The 21,118-nt window shown below is 37.1% G+C and overlaps 1 protein-coding gene across 2 annotated transcripts in view; it reads left to right on the top strand.

Annotated features, from left to right (window-relative positions):
- The window catches only part of LOC117423593 (schwannomin-interacting protein 1-like), a 183,984-nt gene that overhangs the window by 50,142 nt on the left and 112,724 nt on the right, over positions 1–21,118 (top strand). For both annotated transcript variants that reach the window (XM_034039645.3, XM_034039646.3), the window contains 3 exons: positions 547–611; positions 1,774–1,854; positions 2,259–2,409. In XM_034039645.3, the coding sequence (XP_033895536.3) occupies positions 547–611; positions 1,774–1,854; positions 2,259–2,409 (297 nt within the window). The remainder of the gene's footprint in view (positions 1–546; positions 612–1,773; positions 1,855–2,258; positions 2,410–21,118) is intronic.

Here is a 21,118-nt window from a genome sequence, read left to right as displayed (position 1 = left end):
ACCAAATAGTATCCAACCATAATACAATGCATGTAAACTTACTATATATTTACCAGTATATGTAAATCATAAATATATAAACAGAGGATATTTAGGCTGCAACGTCATCATGCACATAACTTAATAAGAGGTGGCAAACCTTCATAATGACAGTTAATGAGTACATTCCTAGTCTGCACATTACGGTGTTTAAGGTAATGGATTGATTATGGTTTTCGGTTGCAATGCTTTAAGTTGGTTTTGATGAATAGATTCACAGGATATCTTTCACGTGTCAACCAGGGATTTGGGAAAAGGAATGGGGAGTTCAATGCCAGAGCTTTCAAATAGTTAAAAAAAAAAGAAGAAAAAAACGCTCCCTGATATTTATAGCATTAAATAATAAAACATGAGATAAAAATTACCAGGCAATTCCATCTGAAGAAATATGTATTTGCACCGTTTAGAAATCCAGTCATTTCACAGAGAGCAATCAGGCTATTCTAACATGACCTGTGACAAATTGTTTACTTATTATAGTTTATTTATTAATTTTTTTTCTTCTAGGATGAGCTGAAAAGGCTACAGAATAGTCTGGAACACATGAATGATGGAAAATATCTGGTCCAAAAGTAAGTGTGAGCTTTTCTTTAATCTATTGGGTTTTGGGGTTTAGCAGTTAAAACAAATACAGTTCTTCAAATGGTTTATTTTAGGGTCTGATGTGGAATTTTAGAACATATTGATGTTTTGCTAGTTTGTTATGTTATAAGCCTCAGCTTTCTAATTAACAACCTTAGTAGCCAAACACATTCTTATAAACTCAAACCATATTTTTTAGCATTCTTTTTGTCCTACCCTGATAAAGTGGGGGGTATGTTCCTTCATTGTTCACTTTGGAATGTCACTAGGATGATGGCATTTCTTGCTCAGGCAGTATGACATTACTTTACTGAATCTCTTATAAATGCCTTTACCAACACTTTATTCAAAATATACATCATAAGAGAATTCAATTTAGAATAATAATGTACAAAAAAAATACAAAATAACAATTGCAATTCATGACAGATTGCACCTGTCACAACGCAATTAAGAAAAGATCCATTATGTTATACCAGACGGGGGACCGCTGATGCTACAGCCTCTAAATCTGAATTCCCATTTACTCTTGGGTTCCATTCAGATGTAAACCCGTTTCCTCTGCTCCCCCACCTGCAGCTCAGCCTTGTCCTCTTTGCATTTCGTTACCTTTCATTACCCTGAGGAGAGCGGCGCTGTGTTAAACTAACTTACCATTACAGTTTCACTTCATACACAAGGATTTGCTTTATAAATAATGGAGCAAAGTTAATCCAAAGCTTCATTGCTTTGCTCTGGCACGCAGTGAACATTCTTATTTTGAGCAGTCACATTTTATTTAAGCAGCCATAAAGGCTTGTTTCTTCTGACGAATTCTATTTCTCGCTTTCGGCATAGTCTAATTGCTGTTTAAGCAGCCTTTTAACAAACAAATATTTAAAAGAAACATTTACAGAGTATACAAGTATATATACTGTATATATATATATATATATATATATATATATATATATATACTGTATATATATATATATATATATATATATATATATATATATATATATATATATATATATACTGTATATATATAATGACCAGTTAATTGCAGTAGATCTTACTCTATTTTTCTGCAATGATATTTGGTTTCACAATGATGTCATTTTGTTTTTAATGGTTTAACAGACTTTTCTTCTTTTTTTTTTTTTTTTACAGCCACCAGCTAAAAAAGGACATAGAAAACAACATTGAAAAGTGCCAAATGAATATGCAACCATTTGAGTCAAAAGTTGTAGTGTAAGTTAGAATGTACTGTAATACTGACCCAAATATGGCATTTAAATACAGATTATACCTTGGCATTTCCATGTTTTATGTGAAACTGTTGGCTTGATTAAGTGTTAAAGATTTTTGAGCTCTGGGAAGCCTGAACAAAAACCGCATTCACTTTTTTAATTCTGACCAACAGTAAAAGTTGAATTCCACAGTGGCAGTCTGCCATACTACAATTGTCACTTTCGAGTTTAAATGATCAAATGATCCTTTTGCCAAAGCCCCATACAGACAGCTGTCAGTTGTAGCCTCTGTATCTCAGTTTTTCAGTGCATGTTTATCAAAGAGTTCTCCTTTGAGATGCCTAATTATATAATGCAATATTTAGTGGGTAACTAAACTCAACTAAAGTGTCCCGTTTTCTACAGCATTCAGAGGGCATGGCGTGACTACATTCAACGGCAGGACGGCCTTCATCAAAGCTGCATGGAGAAACGGAGTCCCTCCCCACCCTCGCTCTCTTCAGGGAAGATGAGCACCTCCATCAGTATGAACACCCTGTCAGATGGCAGCACTCCAGTAAGCACCTGGCATGTCTCTGCCTCTATCTGTACCTTCAATAGGAGTCTGGGGTATGAGTTTGTCTGTTTTGTGGCCCTTTTCATTGCAGGGCCCTGTGCAATATGTTTTCACAGGTTGGAAAAACTATGATGTCATTTAAGCTACAGGCTGCCTTACATCTTATTATTCCTTTTTAAAATTGCGATTGAAGTTTCCCAAAAAAAGGTTCACTGGTTCTTCAGTGTGTTTCAGATCATTACTTTGCTTTAATGCTGGGTGTCAGAAGAACAGCATCATGCACTCATGTGTTAGTTAACTGCCGTTCTGTTCCTGTACGCCTGCAGTTTTTTGGGGGGATGCTGTCAAATATTAGGGAGCTATAATCCATCACAAACCTTTTTACTGTATGTTGTTATTTTGTATGCTCCGAAAAATACCCAAGGGATGTCGAACACGTAAATCAAACTAATAAAAATGATTCTTAGCATCTTGCATGTCTTCTCCTGATGACCATTATGATTGGTCTAGTTTTGCGTGAGCAGTTCAACCATATTTCAATTCTGACTTAATTAAGGACTACTTATGTTAAGTGTCATGTCTGTGGCATGAATAATTGAGCATAAATGTATAACTGATTTAAATATGTCCTGGTAATAGCGCTTTTGAACTGTAATGTTAAATTGCTTTTATACTTAATTCATCTGAAAAGCAAAGTATATCAACCTGTAATCCAGCAGTAGTAGGCCAGAATTTACATGGATTCAGTAGGCGTGTTACTGGTAATTTGTATCTTGAGTATTGCTCCCTCTTCTGGATAAACCGTGAATTTTTTTTAATACTGACGCTAACAATTTTTCAGACAACAGTGGAATCAATTTGTTAAAGGAAACATGCCTTTAAGTCTAATATACATATAGTTCATTTTTCAATGCAAATATCTATTTTTCATTAAAGATTTCAGTAAAGGTTTCGTAATCCATACATAAAAAAAAATCCATAAAATGGAAATTGAACATGTTAATTTGAAGCATTCAACAGCTAAAAAGACTTGATGATTTCTAATGCATACAGCATCTGCGGGATGTCACGCTCATTAATAAGTAATTCTATCCCTAACCATAATCCACTTGCAGTGCCACCAGCAATAGAAAACACCCTACAAGCAATACAGTATAACATGGTTAGATACAAATATACAGTCCTTCTCGAATTACACTGCGGTTAATCTGCTGAACAGATACATTACTTTCCACTGCATTGGTTTGATTTGTATTCATTTATTTTCAATTGACATGCTTAGATCAGTCAGTTCCGAAGTTTGCTGTTAGCCATAAATATGGAGAACCAGAACAGAACTATTAATGTCCTTGTAATTGCAGTGCATTTAGAGGTGTGCCGACGCTTTATGAGTTCTGCCCGTAGTCCTCTTTTCAGATGTTTGTGAGGCCAACACTGAGTCACTTTGAATGGTACAGCCATCATTCAACCTCTCCAACACATTGAAATAAGTGATTCTGTTTGTGTAAAGCATAATTGCTCAAGAGCACATGGTACTGAATCTTGATTTGAGACTGGGATTAGTTATTATGTTGTTGAAGCTGACACCCTGGGATCCTTCAAGAAGCTGCTTGATGAGATTCTGGGATCAATAAGCTACTAACAACCAAACGAGCAAGATGGGCTGAATGGCCTCCTCTCGTTTGTAAACTTTCTTATGTTCTTATGTTCTTATATTCTGCACAGGTCAATTGGGATCAGTGGGCTCTCACCAAACATGCTGGGACTAAAGTAGAGCCAAAATCAACCAGTAGAGGTCTCCCTTTATCAGACAAACAACACGTATATATGGTTTCTGCTGTTCTTTTTGATTAGCAGAGATGATTGTCTGCTTTATCAGTTTTATCGTTATAAAAAAAAAAAATCATCAATAACCTCAGATCTCAAATCAATTTTGAAAAGAGCTTTAAACAGATTTTAAAGTTAGAAGTGTAAAAAGTTGTCAGGGTGTTAACAATGAAAATAAAAATGACAGGTACGTTATTTAAACAGTTGGGGGGGTGTAAATGCTGTATCTTTCGGAACCCTGCCAGTTACAATGGGAAATCGTGACTCAGTAATAGGACACATACCCCTGACTGCAGTCAGGAATTGTCAAGCACTTGCTGAAACACTATTGGATTTGTTTTTTAATCAAGATGTACATGTCTTGTCTGATTATGTGCTGATGCCACTGTGTTCTAGGAATTGGTTTTCAATACAGGGTGATTACATCTGGATCATTATCTCAGAAATTGAGCCACAGTGTCGCAAATAAGCTTCCCAATTCTGTTTAACAAGCCATTCAATAGTGTAGTCTATCAGCAGTGTTAAAGTAGCCTGGAGTTTATTCTTCATGCAATGATATATACATTGTATTTAAATGTCAATTACAGTACAGTAGTTTAACAGTATGAACCATTCTTCTATAATGTATTTGTCAATGCTATACACTATTCGATGGGTACTTTTCTTTACATTGTTTACCAATGCATAAGGGTTAACACATCTGATGCATCGGACTCACAGCGTCATGGTATTATGTTTTGTTATGTTAAAAAGTGTAACGTTATAATATGACATTTATAGATACACTAATTACACATGCATTTTCTTTTTTTTAATGCAATCTCTAAAAACAAAACAAGTTGAAGTCTTACAAAATTTTTTCCCCTCTTGCTTTGAGGTTAAGATCAATACATCTGTTGGCAAACAGCATGCTTTTAGTGACAAATGCTTTCAATTGATCCAATTTCACAAGCATCCGAAAAAAGACGTAAAATGTCAGAAAATGTTTTTTAAAGAAAGACTAAAAGCAGACAAGCTATTCATTTTTTTTTATTATTTTGCATGTTCTGTTTCCTATCTAGAGTGAGCTTTCAGTGAATGATGTCAGGGGTGTCCAGAGAGACTTCTAGCCTGGAACGGAAGTGGTGAAAGAAACAGGGATAGATCAGTGGTTCAGAAGTTTGTTCAAATCCAGCTGTCGTGAGTTTCTGTTTGATAGATGATGTGCCCTTGGACGTGTCACTCAAAGAGAATTTAACGCTGTCCTCCCCTAGTAATAGAATGCTAGAGCAAGCTTTGTGGAAATATAAAACCATATCAGTGCACTGTGCAATCATTTTGGCTATGTAGCTGGTTTGTTTCTATTGAGATGACTGGAAATTCTGTATATGCATCTCTGAAAATAACTTATTGTGCTTCAAATTATAGGTTGGAGTTATTTTACAGAAGTAATGGGTTCTCTCATTCTTAGAAACTCAACAGCATCATACACATTTCCACAAAAATATGGGGAAGGTAATGAATCAATCAGTTGTGTTACTGATGCAATTAAACATGCCTTTTATCGGTAACAGACTGGTGGAAATGTTTTACTATACTGTATTTACTGTACTTAAACTTTCACCCAATTTGTGTCTGGTTAATCATATATATTGATATGTCAAGGAATATCCTTCAGCAAGGTTATTTTCATCTTGTCAGGTAAACCTTCAGAGCTGAAGCCTCTGTGAAAATCTTTATTTGTCTGCAGATTCTGTGATTGACATGACCATTAGTGTCCTGAGACCTGTACAGCGTGAAGGATGTATTATCTGTGTGGCCTCATGATACACCGTATAGCTGCTGTATATTCAGTCAGTACGTGGGGGGGAACCATCCAGGGTGTAATTTCATATCAGTTTCCCTGTGCCAGAGTTCAGCCTGTCAAAAAATAAATTTGTGTAGCCTGCTATCTTCTTTAACAGTTTGCTGTTGGCTGTACAATTTGAGAAAGAGATTAGGTGGTCACTGAATCATTCATACTGGTATACTGATCCCCGAATATGTATTGCATTCCTGGGATTGGACTAGTGATGCATGTCATCTCTGTTATAAATCAGACATGTAGTAATTGTATTTTTTCAAGCTTCATGTCAGCCACGCATTTGAAGACATTGGTACAAAGACTTCTAGTTGTCATTAAACTTAAAATGTGTATTTTCATTTTTCTGCGTTTTAAAAACACATGTAATGCACTGTGTTTCAGCAAACTCTATAACGATTGTAATACTGGTACCATTACAGTAAATAAAGCATAATACTACAAAGAAAGGAAGGGTCTTTCTAAATGTCTTTATAGTGTTATAAAGGCTTTGTCTAAATTGCTAATAAGATTCTTTCTGTTGTACTATATGTTATTGAGTAGTTAAGGTTATGGAGATACTATATATATATATATATATATATATATATATATATATATATATATATATATATATATATATATATATATAGTAAATGGGTACTAGCTTTTTACTATGCTTTCTATGTATATAACCTTGATCAAGAGACCTAAAAAACTTTATTATATAGTATCAATTGTCTTTTGTCTCCCTAATGTAAGGGATATTTATTTCAGCGATAAATCTCTAGAAGCAGGTAAAAGTAGTCAACAGATGTTTTAAGCCAGGCATGTCATGCATTTTTTTAGTCACCAGGGGTCACTGTTTCATGCACAGTTCATTATTATCAAGCACCATAGCAATATAGGAAGGGGGCGACAGAGTTCAACATTTCTGAGATTGTGAGCAGTGCAGGTAAACCTATCAGACAGACAATAAAAGGTCCTTCATGTCATCTACATTTTTATAATATTTCTGCTTAGATCATTCTTATGCTTACTGTTTATTACAGAAAACATTGTTTCTCAGTTGCTGACACAATATGATATTAACCCTCATAAGGACACGCTGTAGTTTATTCTAGCTCTTTCTGTTTTTGAGTTACTGGCACTTGAACACACCTACTGATTTGCTGCGTATCACAGCACTGGAGCACTGAATGAGGGGGTGGTAGCTGACATCAATAGAAAGCACAACGCTTATGCTTTTAAATTACATTGATACCAAAACGCTATCTGTTGAAGTGACCAATAGGCAACAAATAAAACTTAGGAGCTGACTCATGTGACTCAAGCCTTTGTTTCGGTTTGCTGTAGTTTCACTTAGGAACGTCTGTTCAGGACATACGATACATCATTAGAAAGCTCTAATTATGTACTTTCAAACAAACCAGGAAGCTAGCTATTATGGTGCCTGAGCTATTCATGCGAGAAGGTCAGGCCTGCCGATACACTACACCTGGGGTCCATATGGACCCCAAACCTAAAACCATTTGGGAAATTCAACCAGGCTACCTGGACTAGAATTATCCTTTGCATAGTGTAAAAGGATGGGTGCCTGACAACTACCTAAAAGAAAACAAAAATCAAGTCACTAGATACACATAATAACTGAGCACCGAGGGGTCAGAATGGACCCCAGGTTACCTTATGAGGGTTAAACAGGCAAGAAATGAAATATTATGAAAATCTAGATGGTACTGTATAAAGTAGCCATTTAAAGCAGCAGAGAATATGTGAAAGTATAGCCAAAAATCAATTGCACTGTTCTAATAATGAAACCATTAAGAGTCTGGACACCATGGTATTGAGGGTCCTTTTAACTATTGCTCACAACCCAGATAGACCAATATGTTTCAGATGTTAATGAAATATTTATCAGTATTCCATCAGAATACCTCATATGTTCTGTTTTTTGTTTTTGTTTTAATTATATAATGGATATTAAAGCCAGGAGTATTCTTGATCATTTTTTATATGGATTTACCATGATTAAAAATGCTGGGGAACAAATGTATTGATGATTAACTTCTCGTAAGTGAGTGGTTTCATTTCTCCCTGATGAGAGCTAGGAGATGAATATTATAACAAATAGGGCTTTCACAGCAAGATATCGATCAACCTGAAACCTGCCATGTGAATCAGGACGTTTATTGAAATTAAGACTGTGCCTTCTGCATGCAGTTGCAATTGTCCTGTTCCTCATTAAAGTAGATAGTGGAACTTCATAGTATGAGCATAGCAAAGTGAAGTAAGACATAGTAAAATCATAAACACAGGCAATATTGTGAACCAGAGATAAGTACTGCAATGGGAAATCACTGTAAAAACATGTACCCACTGTGTAAGAGGATGGCTCTTGAAACAATTGAGTGAAAAGCCTTCTGACTGCTCTCCTGGTCCCTAACACTGGCAAATGGGCAAAATGAGGGATGCATGCATAAATTGATCCATTTATAGTCTACGTTAGTCACTGTTTTTAGAGTTTATTTATTGGAAACACTATATATGCTGTGCACAGACACTGGGTCAGAACTGTGTTTCATTATCATTAGAGGGAGCCACTAGTGTCCTCCTTGACATTTGAATCAGTATTGCGGGATAGAGTGTGCCAGCCGGGGAGGTTGGTCCATGCACAGCAGATCGAGTTTGTCTACCTGTCTCTGCAAGGGCAGCTTCTGCAGGCTTCCTTTCCTGCAAAACAATCCTATGACAAGGCTGCCGAGCAGACTGTGTAGCTGTATATTACTGTTTTGTTTCACTGCGTGAAATTCCTCAGACCTGCTTATGTAGCAATTCACAGGCATTTATTACTCCAGACGTCAGTGACCGTGGTGCTAGCACCTGAACTGTGAAACGCTGTGCTTTCTATGGAGAATGTCTGATTGCTTGCTTAGCCTCCATCAGGACCACACCAGCCATGTGGGAGAACAGCGGTTGAAAGGTATTCAATGCAGTAAGGTCATAGGGTGAGGGGGAGGGTGGGGTGTGTTGTTCCTAACAGATTTCTTACCTGAAGCCGCTGTCGTGGGCTCTGTTAATGTATACTACAATTGTTTAAAACCTTTCCACATGGCGGGCACTGTCATTTATCAAGCCAGTCATTTCATTACAGCTTGTGGCAGATTTTGCTGAAAGTGTCCTGAGGGTTGGGATGTTCTCAGTCTCTGTCTTTAATAATGACACTTTCTTACAAAAATGATTGTTGTACAGACACTATTTTATTAACCCAGAATGAAGCTTCTTGGTGTCTTGTTGTTTTAATGATGGCTGGTGACAATGTATAATTAATAGGTAATATACCACTGATTAATAACTTCTGTCAGACTGGGGAGGGGGGTAGAGGCAAAAAAGAGGGCAGTGCCATTAGAGTAGAAAATGGATTTTGCATGAGACTAACCCCATGTACAATTGTTCAAGGAATATGAGATGTGGGCATTAAATTAATTGCTATCAAAAGATTTTCCGGCCACAATGAAATATCATGGGATTTGAGTGTGCTGATGTGCCCATCTCTCACACAGGATGTCATTCGACATTTATAACATATTTAATTACCTGCCATAAACTTTATTTGCCTCCAGAATTAGAGAGCATTGCTTTCCATATCTTGCAACACCCTTTTCAATCATTTAAAAGGGACTTGTATCATGTAACCTATTTGATCTGTAGGGTTTACAGGGATTCAAACAGTGCTACAGTACATGTGGTCTGTATAACATCCGAACCCCCCAGTTTTCATAGCTATGATAATACTGGTTGGAAATTAGGTTCTTACTTCAGCTCCTCCAATATTGATTTGTTTTTTCCCAGTGCTCTTGACATGTACATTCTCTTGGTGAGGACCCATTGTTGGATACTATCCACAGGACAAGCCAGGAGGAACTCAATGATACAATAAAGAATGAAGTGCTATTTATATGTGGGCTCAACAGTGCCCCCTTTGGGCATTTTATTTATTGCATCACTGAGTTCCTCTTGGCTTGTTCTGTGCCAGTACCAACATGAGGCTGTGATAGAAGTTAATACCTATATAGACGTTTTAAAAGTTATTGGGTTATTTAATACAGACTTATCTTACAAATCTTGAAAGATCCTGCTGTGCAGGTCCCAGTCTGCCGTCTGCCTGCTGAATGTGACATCTAGCAGTTTACAGTTTTACCCTGGAACGATATTAAACAGTAGGGGGCTGTTTGTTAAAAACATGCGCATAGGCTAAAACGCCAGTCAGTGTTATGTAGAAGATCAACTATATTAAAAATGAAAATAACAAATATTACTAGGTTATGGTTTTAGACTAAAGAATGATTTCTGTAGTGAAGTGTGTGGATGAGTTATATCAGATGCTGTGAACTTCCTCTTAGGTGGTCATTCTTCATTCTGAGCTGATTCAGTACCAGCCACTGCACTGCTTCAAAGCAACACAAAGTGCTGAATATATATATATATATATATATACAGTGCCTTGCGAAAGTATTCGGCCCCCTTGAACTTTGCGACCTTTTGCCACATTTCAGGCTTCAAACATAAAGATATGAAACTGTAATTTTTTGTGAAGAATCAACAACAAGTGGGACACAATCATGAAGTGGAACGAAATTTATTGGATATTTCAAACTTTTTTAACAAATACAAAACTGAAAAATTGGGCGTGCAAAATTATTCAGCCCCTTTACTTTCAGTGCAGCAAACTCTCTCCAGAAGTTCAGTGAGGATCTCTGAATGATCCAATGTTGACCTAAATGACTAATGATGATAAATAGAATCCACCTGTGTGTAATCAAGTCTCCGTATAAATGCACCTGCACTGTGATAGTCTCAGAGGTCCGTTTAAAGCGCAGAGAGCATCATGAAGAACAAGGAACACACCAGGCAGGTCCGAGATACTGTTGTGGAGAAGTTTAAAGCCGGATTTGGATACAAAAAGATTTCCCAAGCTTTAAACATCCCAAGGAGCACTGTGCAAGCGATAATATTGAAATGGAAGGAGTATCAGACCACTGCAAATCTACCAAGACCTGGCCGTCCCTCTAAACTTTCAGCTCATACAAGGAGAAGACTGATCAGAGATGCAGCCAAGAGGCCCATGATCACTCTGGATGAACTGCAGAGATCTACAGCTGAGGTGGGAGACTCTGTCCATAGGACAACAATCAGTCGTATACTGCACAAATCTGGCCTTTATGGAAGAGTGGCAAGAAGAAAGCCATTTCTTAAAGATATCCATAAAAAGTGTCGTTTACAGTTTGCCACAAGCCACCTGGGAGACACACCAAACATGTGGAAAAAGGTGCTCTGGTCAGATGAAACCAAAATCGAACTTTTTGGCAACAATGCAAAACGTTATGTTTGGCGTAAAAGCAACACAGCTCATCACCCTGAACACACCATCCCCACTGTCAAACATGGTGGTGGCAGCATCATGGTTTGGGCCTGCTTTTCTTCAGCAGGGACAGGGAAGATGGTTAAAATTGATGTGAAGATGGATGGAGCCAAATACAGGACCATTCTGGAAGAAAACCTGATGGAGTCTGCAAAAGACCTGAGACTGGGACGGAGATTTGTCTTCCAACAAGACAATGATCCAAAACATAAAGCAAAATCTACAATGGAATGGTTCACAAATAAACATATCCAGGTGTTAGAATGGCCAAGTCAAAGTCCAGACCTGAATCCAATCGAGAATCTGTGGAAAGAACTGAAAACTGCTGTTCACAAATGCTCTCCATCCAACCTCACTGAGCTCGAGCTGTTTTGCAAGGAGGAATGGGCAAAAATTTCAGTCTCTCGATGTGCAAAACTGATAGAGACATACCCCAAGCGACTTACAGCTGTAATCGCAGCAAAAGGTGGCGCTACAAAGTATTAACTTTAGGGGGCTGAATAATTTTGCACGCCCAATTTTTCAGTTTTTTATTTGTTAAAAAAGTTTGAAATATCCAATAAATTTCGTTCCACTTCATGATTGTGTCCCACTTGTTGTTGATTCTTCACAAAAAATTACAGTTTCATATCTTTATGTTTGAAGCCTGAAATGTGGCAAAAGGTCGCAAAGTTCAAGGGGTCCGAGTACTTTCGCAAGGCACTGTATATATATATATATATATATATATATATATATATATATATATATATATATATATTTGTACATCCATAACATTACAATATACATACACATGGGTGGGTGGGTGCTGAAATACTTGATCAGATTGGGTTGGACTTTTTAAAGGAGAATAATGTCATACTTGAGTTGTGAACAGCTTCTTACTCTCTTTGTCCAAAGGCCCATTGTACACACCATACAATAAATACATGACATGCATTGAAGAAAGGAGCAAATATGTATTTTAAAACAGTAATAACCCATCACTAACACACAGGTCATGGAATAATGAGCTTGTATGCAAGTTTGAAACTGTGCAGTGAATAGGAAAGTGTTTAAAAAACCTACACAGAATGTGCCTTGCTGCTTTCAATCAAGGACTCTAGTGATACAGGTAGGCTACTGGGTGTTTTATGGTGATGAAAGAAAGATGTATTAACCCCCAGCATTCTTTGATTTCCAGTCATCAAGTAACAGCTGGAAAAGGTCAGAGAGATATCTGAGCTCTAGGGCAAATTTAGAATTAATTAAAAAAAAAAAAAGGGTTGAATACCACTGAACAGTACCTGCCAACTTGCATAGAGCCACTCCATAGCTTAAACACAGCTTTAATGATGAGATACCCAGTGTAAGGCTGCCAGGGAGCTTCCAGTAGTGTGTCTGTCCCATGAAATAAAGCCCCCTTTTCAAACTCGTGAACGATGACGGCTGTTGTTATGTGTAAAAATACACTTTCTTTTGTGTTAGTTGTTTGTTCTTCCACCCACTGTTTACAAATCCTAACAAACTGAGATAAATGAGAAAGGGCCTGGTTTGTCCCTGTATGTTCTGAATTGATAGATTCCTGCGCTGTAAGATTAGCCTCTTTGTCATTTGAATCGGGTTCCTTCTTGTCATCTGTTTCACAGCATCCTGATTTGCATCATCGTTGCCTCTGCAAGAGAGCTGCACACAGCAGGGTGCTGTCAAAAGCACCATAGACTCAGCCAACAAGGCTATCGCTCGTTTTCTAGAGAACACAATCCTATTTCACGTTTATTTTTACTTCTGTGTTTTGATAATGAAGGCAAATGATCCAGTTCTGTAGAGATACTGAAATGTTTCCCCAACCTCATCTTCTATCCTTTCAAAAGCAACCCAAGCTCGCAAATAATTAATTTATAGATTTCTAAATGCAAAACAACAACAAAATCCAATAATTAATTGCTGCTTAATGCAAATATATAAAAACATAACATAATTAAAAAACGTTGATAAATTATTAAATTCATAAAACACAGCACCAATACTGTTGTTAACAAATATAGTTTGTAAAGATTAGATAAACATTTACGTACATGACTTTACTTTTAATTAGTAGAAAGCTTTGAATTGTTACATGGTTTTGTATATTCATACATTTTGTTACTTTATTGAGTGCCTGCAATTTTTTTCAGCTTTAACAGAAATAAATGCTACTATTATGACATGTATTTTAGATAATGCATTGCTGGCTGTCAGGAAACCATATGAACTTTCTGCACAGCTTAAGAGATGTCAGTCCTTAAGTTGTATAATATGTTTATACACACATATAAATAGACAAAGAGGTAAAGATAAACAGGGAGAGATTATGTAGTGAAAAGGTTACTAAGACTATCATTTTTTTTTTTACTTGGAAGAAAATTTGTTTCATCAAATAAAGTTTTTCATAATGGAAGAGGAAATCAGGAAAGGGGCCTGTTTTCCAAAATATACTAACTGTTGAAAAAGTTGACAGTATTGATAAATGTACATTTTAATATTGTGTGAATGTAAAAATGGTTTGCAGGTTTTAAAACCATGTATAACAAGGTACTGTGGGTAAAGAAAGTGGTATTCCAATGAAAACAGTTTCTAATATACAGCGCACTGTCTGGTATGGTCTGCATTTATTGAGCTACACACACACACACACTGTGACATGAATGAAACCAATTACATTTTGAATGCATAAGAAAGAAAGAAAATCTGAATATGCATCTTAAGCAAAGGCCAAGAAAGAATACAGTTGTCATAAGGTATAATAAACATATATCTGTTCTGTAAAAGCTTGCATTGTGGTAGGCGCTTGTTTTGTCATGCCTCGTTAGGTGAAGGATTACAATTAATAGTAGAACACTGTTTTGTGTGATAAAGGCAATAGCAGATGAGAGGAAAACTGAAGAGAGATGAACAGCAAGCAGTAGGCAGGAGGATGCAGAAACAGGAAATGAAAGACCTACGATCACACCAGAGGGTATTGTTGTTGTATATTATACTTGACATTTACCACCACAGCTATTATAGTATCCCTGTGCAGTGTGCATATTAGAAAAGGACAGGGTACTGAACAGCTTGCTTCATTATTACAGAGTTTGGGATATTTCTTCATTTCAAGTACCAATAAAGAAGCATCATTCATCTCAGCTTGGCAAGTTACTGGACTATCATTGTGATACATTTAATACACCACCAAGCTTTGGATAAAAGGCACTCATTGCAAGTGAGAGCAGCTCAAGAAATATATATGGCCTCTCAAATGATTTAAAATTCCATCTTAGTTCCCATTATCCAGAGATGGTGGGCTATTTTTCATGAAATATATTTCCCATGGGTTTTCATGGACAGAATTAACACATTGAAGAGGACACCTGAATTGCTATGTACATGACTACAGTATATCAACATCTTAAATAAGCTGTGCTATACAGAATGGATCCTAGTGCTGCGGGGGATGTAACGATAGACACCCTCATAGCTGAGGTGTTTACCTTGAGCGGAAAGAGAAAAAGAGGGTCGTTTTTTTCTTGTATTCATGAAGGGTGCATTTTTCAATCTTGTTTATTTTTGTGTTTGTGAACAAGTCACCTCCAGCTGTATTTACCGAACTTAAAAAACAAGACAGATATGTCAGGGCTATGAATATATTTGCAAGTGCCCATTTCCAAGAAGATAACATGTTATGGTAGCACAACACCCACAATTCATATTTTCTCTACAGTCATAATGCATTCAAATTGGGAGATTTCTTTTCCCTAGTGTGGCATGAATGAAAAAACACGTTTGCTGTAACTGTATCATGCACATTTAGGGTCAATACAGCGAATGGAAAAGTAGGACAGGGAAGAATTGTGAAATGAATTCATTAACTATAATATCATCTTCTTGGAATGTCTTTTTTAAAGGATTGCTCTTTAATAACCCTGCCCTGAACGCTTCCAAACAAGACACACTTAAGGCTAGCTTGCTTATAGATACTACAGTATATGCTCAGCATGACACTACTAAAGATTTAGATCTTTGTCCCTAAGGTACAAGCTAACGATAATACCAAGTCAATAATTCCTCAAGTATTTTATCAAAAAAAAAAAAAAAAAGAAACCCTTGTCAAGTAATTGGATGTGATGAACGGCCTCTTCTCAATTCCAACATTTCTCATGTGCTCAGGATCTTGGTACCAGCACTATTGATACTTGATAACAAGCTTGCTTTACTGGTCAATGGTTAGGCTCGTTAAGCTCAACTCACAAAGTCCATGTATTGGTGATTGCAAGCTTCCTGTTTCAAACCTGACCATCACCAGTCTATGTAATTACTTCATGCCATCTAATCGATAATCCGATACAGTATTCTCAGCAACAGTTAATTTCACATCCCGTGTCACACCTAGGTGTTTAATATGCTCGTCTTTCTTGACCAGAGCAATTTCTTGGAATTTTACGTTTTTTTTTTTTTTTTAGAAAGTGATAATTACATTGTCAATGGTATACAACAACCCATCAGAATATTTGCTAACTCCAAATCCAATCTTGCAGGCTTCAGTTTAATAGTTCAGCAGGTGAGGGGGTAATTGCATGTGTGGGTGGAAGGTGGATAGCACAAGGTGTTAAATCGGGATTGTTTGTTGCCAAGAAGATACACGACAGACAATTTTATGGTGATAGATAGAGGATCAGACTGAAAGAAAGGAACCGCTGGGAAAGAAAGAGGGAAGTGGCAGTTTTAGGTGACGGGAAGGAGGTAGGCCAGCAGAGACAAGAGAAATCTACTCTTAATCATGAAGAGCAGGACAGTGAAACAGGGTAATAATGGGAGAGTCGTATAAGGAAATGTTTTGAACACCAGAGGGGTTTGCTGAAAGCGAGTTCCTGTACCCTAGCACTCATTAATACCTGCTAGATTCTCTTTTCAGACTGCACCATAAGTTTCTTTCTTTTCTGATCAGTTCACAAAATTTGGATTATTCTGTGTTCTCAGACACACAGATAGAATAACAGGAACTTACCTTGAGCTTTCAGTGCGACGGATGAGTTTCCTGTCAGCCGTTGACTTTGCTATCACGGTAAAAAGCAGGTTTTATTCAACTGTTCTCTCCCTTAAATCTATGCTTTAGCAAAACATTTTGTATACTAATCATTTACTAGCAGACGGGAGTATTCTTAGTAGAGATGTGCTCAATGAAAAAGGTGTTCTTTGAGGATACATTTTCAGACATAAATAAATACTTGTGGTGGAGCAGGAAATTGGTGACTATTATTTAGCCCAGTACTGTATACAACTTAGACATTAATGTGCTCTACATCCTGAGCCCTGATAGAGCCTTATGAATAAAACAATACTCTAAATGGATACTTGTTAATTTTTTGTCTTGTTTCTGCACATAATTATATTCAAGCTAAATGCAAGCTAAAAACATACCAGCTATGGTGATAAATTCACCAGGTGAAGCCAACAACAATGCTGATATATATATATATATATATATATATATATATATATATATATATATATATATATATATATATATATATATATATATTCACACATTTGTAATTGGGTAGAGTTGGTATGCTGGGTTAAATGTATTCCTAACCCCTAATTTCCATGGAAATGGGGGGGAGTGTTATTTTCCAGAGGGCATTACTCAGTTCAGTAGATGTGCAGGTGTAAACGTAGCATAACAGTCTCATTACTCTACCTCACATGATACCGGTACAGCTAATTACCTTTCCAAAATAACAACAAGAGATCCACCAATGCGGTCCACAGAGATTAATCAGAACCTGTATACGCATCTTACTCGGAGCATTTCGATTTCTGTTCTTTTTCCAAAATAAAATAACACATCTTAGATTCAATCTCCGCTCAATGAATGCATTCCTGGAACCATGACTTCTGCTGTACCTGTTCCCTGAAAGAGCCCTGTCTGAATCAACTCAATCACCTGCATCATGAAGTTTACTACGGTCGACGGCGTCCCTGTCCAGTGTGCTTTCATCTGTTACTGCGATCAACACTTCCTAAACCGTTTTCTGTGACGCTCCTTCTTGATTCATAGCTCATTAAAGTAGCTGACACCTATGTTTAATCAAATGTTTAAATGTACGCTAGAAGCTATTTCAAATGTATTCCAGATCTAGCACGGTCATATACATTTTTACTCAGTGTTTATTCTAGTGGAAAGTTTGAACCAAGGAAAATGTCAGTGTTACCACTTTCAATAGAAAGGAGAAAGTGAACTGAAATGTATGTGTGTGTACGGGGGGGGGGGGGTGTAGGGTATGAGGCTTGTTGTATTATTTACCTCTGTGTTAACATTAATCATAAATCACTTCAATGTTTAATTAAACAGATCTATTCAAGGTACATTTACACTGCAGGAAATGTAACATTTAATTTCTAAAATCTCGAGCGTATTTGAACTGTTATTGAACAAGTATTGAATTAAAAAAAAAAAAATCTCTCTTCCGCATATGAAAATTACCTTCATTTTGGAATAAAAATGAGTTAAAAAATCAGATTAAACTACCGTTAATAGGATTTTTTCATAATTTATGTTAAATTAAAAAAAGTAAGCCTAATTAAATAGCTCTTGCAAATATTTTCAGATTTAATAAACACAACATCATGCTCCTGTTTTAAATGTACAGTACTGGTCCTCATACTTTAGTTTCCTTGTGTGTTGCCTTGGATACTGACATAATGTAATGAGCAGTGATTCTATGAAAAGTGCAAGTCTTTCTCTAAAACACGTATTTTATTGAGCTCCTCTCCTCCTCTGCCTTTGACAACTGTGCTCAGTTTCTGATGGGCACACTTTTTTTTAGATAAGTGCTTTCCCCTCACATTAACACCACTAAATAAAATTAAAAAAGAAAGGGCTCCAAAGTATAGCAGGTTTGTGTTTTTGAGGATGGAGGTAATAAGATCACAAGCTTGGTAGATCATTAAAATAGACCCCAGGGCAGAGGAGGAACTATGAAAACGATAGAACAGAAAGGGGTTCTGGTTGTAAGGATGTTGAGTGTTCTGCCAATTTAAATACATTCCACACCTCTCATGTGATAAAGCACCTTTGCATCATTGGATGTGATATTATTTTCTCATGACACTTTGCAGTCGAGAAATGTAGCTTCCACTTCATTTTTCGTTAACTCCAGTAAAATAGATGGTACAAAATTAATCATCTAAAAGTCAAACTTTGGCTTTGAGATAAATTACGTAGCTTGTTATTTAGAAACAACTATCTGTAAATAGAAGATAAATGAAGATTCAGGAGAGATCATCTATTTCCGTGTGCTCTCAGCGCAGGCCAGTGAAGAATGTCACGTCACAGTGCATCTTGTTAATCGTATAAAGAGCCTCGGAAATCAAAAACTTGGGAGTTAACAAAAGGCCATAATTAATTTGTTATTCTATGTCGTGTGTGACAATGACATAGAAAATGCATCTTTAACAGGGAACATCTATGGATTTCTTTATACATGAAGGTCACCCTAGCCTTGGCATTAGTAGTTGCGGTTTGAATCATGAGTGAGTTGTCTGCAATATTGTCAATACAATGCTTTCTTTTTGCATCGAAAGTACAACATGGCTGACCCAGTTATTTACTTTTCAGGCATTAAAATCCGATACAGCTGTACTGTTATATGTCACACCTGCTGCAGAATATTAAGTGAATTATGAGTCAAAGCTTTGTGTATTAATTCATGCTTTGTAATGATTGCTTTTTTTTTTTTGCTGAATCATATTCATCTGATTCAGACTAAAAGGGCATCTAACATAGTGGCTGTTCTTAACGTAAGGGACTGCTGGGAAGGTACTGTACAGTATCTCAGTCATTAACATAGATGAATAGATGATATCCTGTGCATAGAACATAGGCATATGCCCCCTAGTTCTAATACTTTTTTATGTTTAACAGTGGTTCCAGAGTATAGTAGTTTGTGATCCGTATAAAGTTAATGTTGTGTGTAGGTTGTTTGTTATAACAGCAATCATTTCGCACAGTTTGAGCTCAGCTTTGCTTTGTGGTTCTCTTAACCAACTTGCACAAGATCTCTTGAAACACACAACCTTTAACCTATAACTCAGACAGCTGCCAACGAGAGTTTATTATAATAAAGAAAAAATGGAGCAAATACCTACTACAGTCATATAGTCTCGGTTACCCTTTAATTTATAAATACTGTCTCTATTAGGGAAAAAAAAGTTACTATAACATCTGTAATATTTCCATTTAGGACAAGCCGTGGATAACGCATGGGTAAATGCTCATGGCACAGGGAATGGGGGAAAGTATTTTACAAATGAACATACTAAACAGAATGAATTAGACATGAATGAAATTATATAACAGACAATAACAGATGTTTTCAATGCAGAATGAGACCAGACTGCTGTAATACCCATGTGCTTTTCTTGTTAATGGAGTCACCCCTGCAGATACACACACACACACATACTGTACATCCATTTCAAATCATGTACAGACGACATTCTCATTCTATTTACAAAAACTGTGTGCTAGTTTCATGAAAACCATTCAAGCTGTTTGCAATGTTGATTGTTTATATTGAATATTACCACACAGCAGCAACAAACATTATTCTCTTTGCTACTGCTAGCCGTTAAATGGAATCGTAACTTTTGAACTTTATTGGATCGTTGAAATGTCATGGGAAACAGATTTAATGACAGTGATGTATTGGGTATAATAAATCTTGTGTAATCAAGGCTACAAAAGAATCCTCATTTTAATTATGCCTGCTATGAGAAGCCCATCAGTGAGGAAAATGATTGTAGTTTTACAGCCTGCCAATGATTTTTTGCAATTAACAAAACATAATTTCGTATCCCCATTAATCGCGCTTGTTAAACTAAACAAAGTGGCACGGAGAGAAGAGTGTGACAGGAATGTGGAGGAAAATTAACTCTTTGACCAGGACCCCAGAGAATACCAGGGTAATTCTGTCCCATTGAGCACAGCTGGTATCAATGAATTAGCCAGTTATATTGTTTCACAAAGGTCAAGCCAGGTGATAGGTGTGAGCGTCCTCTGATCTCATAAGCCTAAAGCCAGAATCGCTATTACGCTGAGCAATCCAGAGCAGAGGTGGCCGGGCTACCGATCCCAGAGAACAGAGATCAGCCCTGCTTTGTATCCACTCGGAATGTTCTTGGTGTCTAGCCATTAGGGTTCGCTGTTGCGTGATGAGGAGAAGGAATCCCTGCTGGTTTCGCATCCAATGTGACACCCCTTTCAGAGTCCCCAGCAAAGCTGGGCCTCTTTGCACAGCACGGATGTGAACTGGCGCTGTTCAAGCTGTGTGACTCATCCTGCACTCCCAGCAGCAGCACTTTAACTGGGTGAGCCACTCGGGGACTCCTGTAATATCAGTATTTTAACAGTGCACCTGCCTCCTTGCTTTAATTTCACATGATTCAGATAGCTCAATTCACCTCTTCCTAATATCCCCAGGACCACGTTGTCCCACTTTGCCCTGAATAGTTCAGTAATCATACCACTGGTGCTGCCCACTGCAAAGACATCATGCTCCCTGCAAGAGACGAGTGCTGTATTAGAGGTTGGAGGAGATGCACTGCTGGGAAGTGCTTTGGGCAGCTGATAGAGGCATAAT

This window comes from Acipenser ruthenus, chromosome 17 (assembly GCF_902713425.1).
Source record: "Acipenser ruthenus chromosome 17, fAciRut3.2 maternal haplotype, whole genome shotgun sequence".
Taxonomy (NCBI): Eukaryota; Metazoa; Chordata; class Actinopteri; order Acipenseriformes; family Acipenseridae; genus Acipenser; species Acipenser ruthenus.
This window is presented reverse-complemented; position numbering and strand designations above follow the sequence as displayed.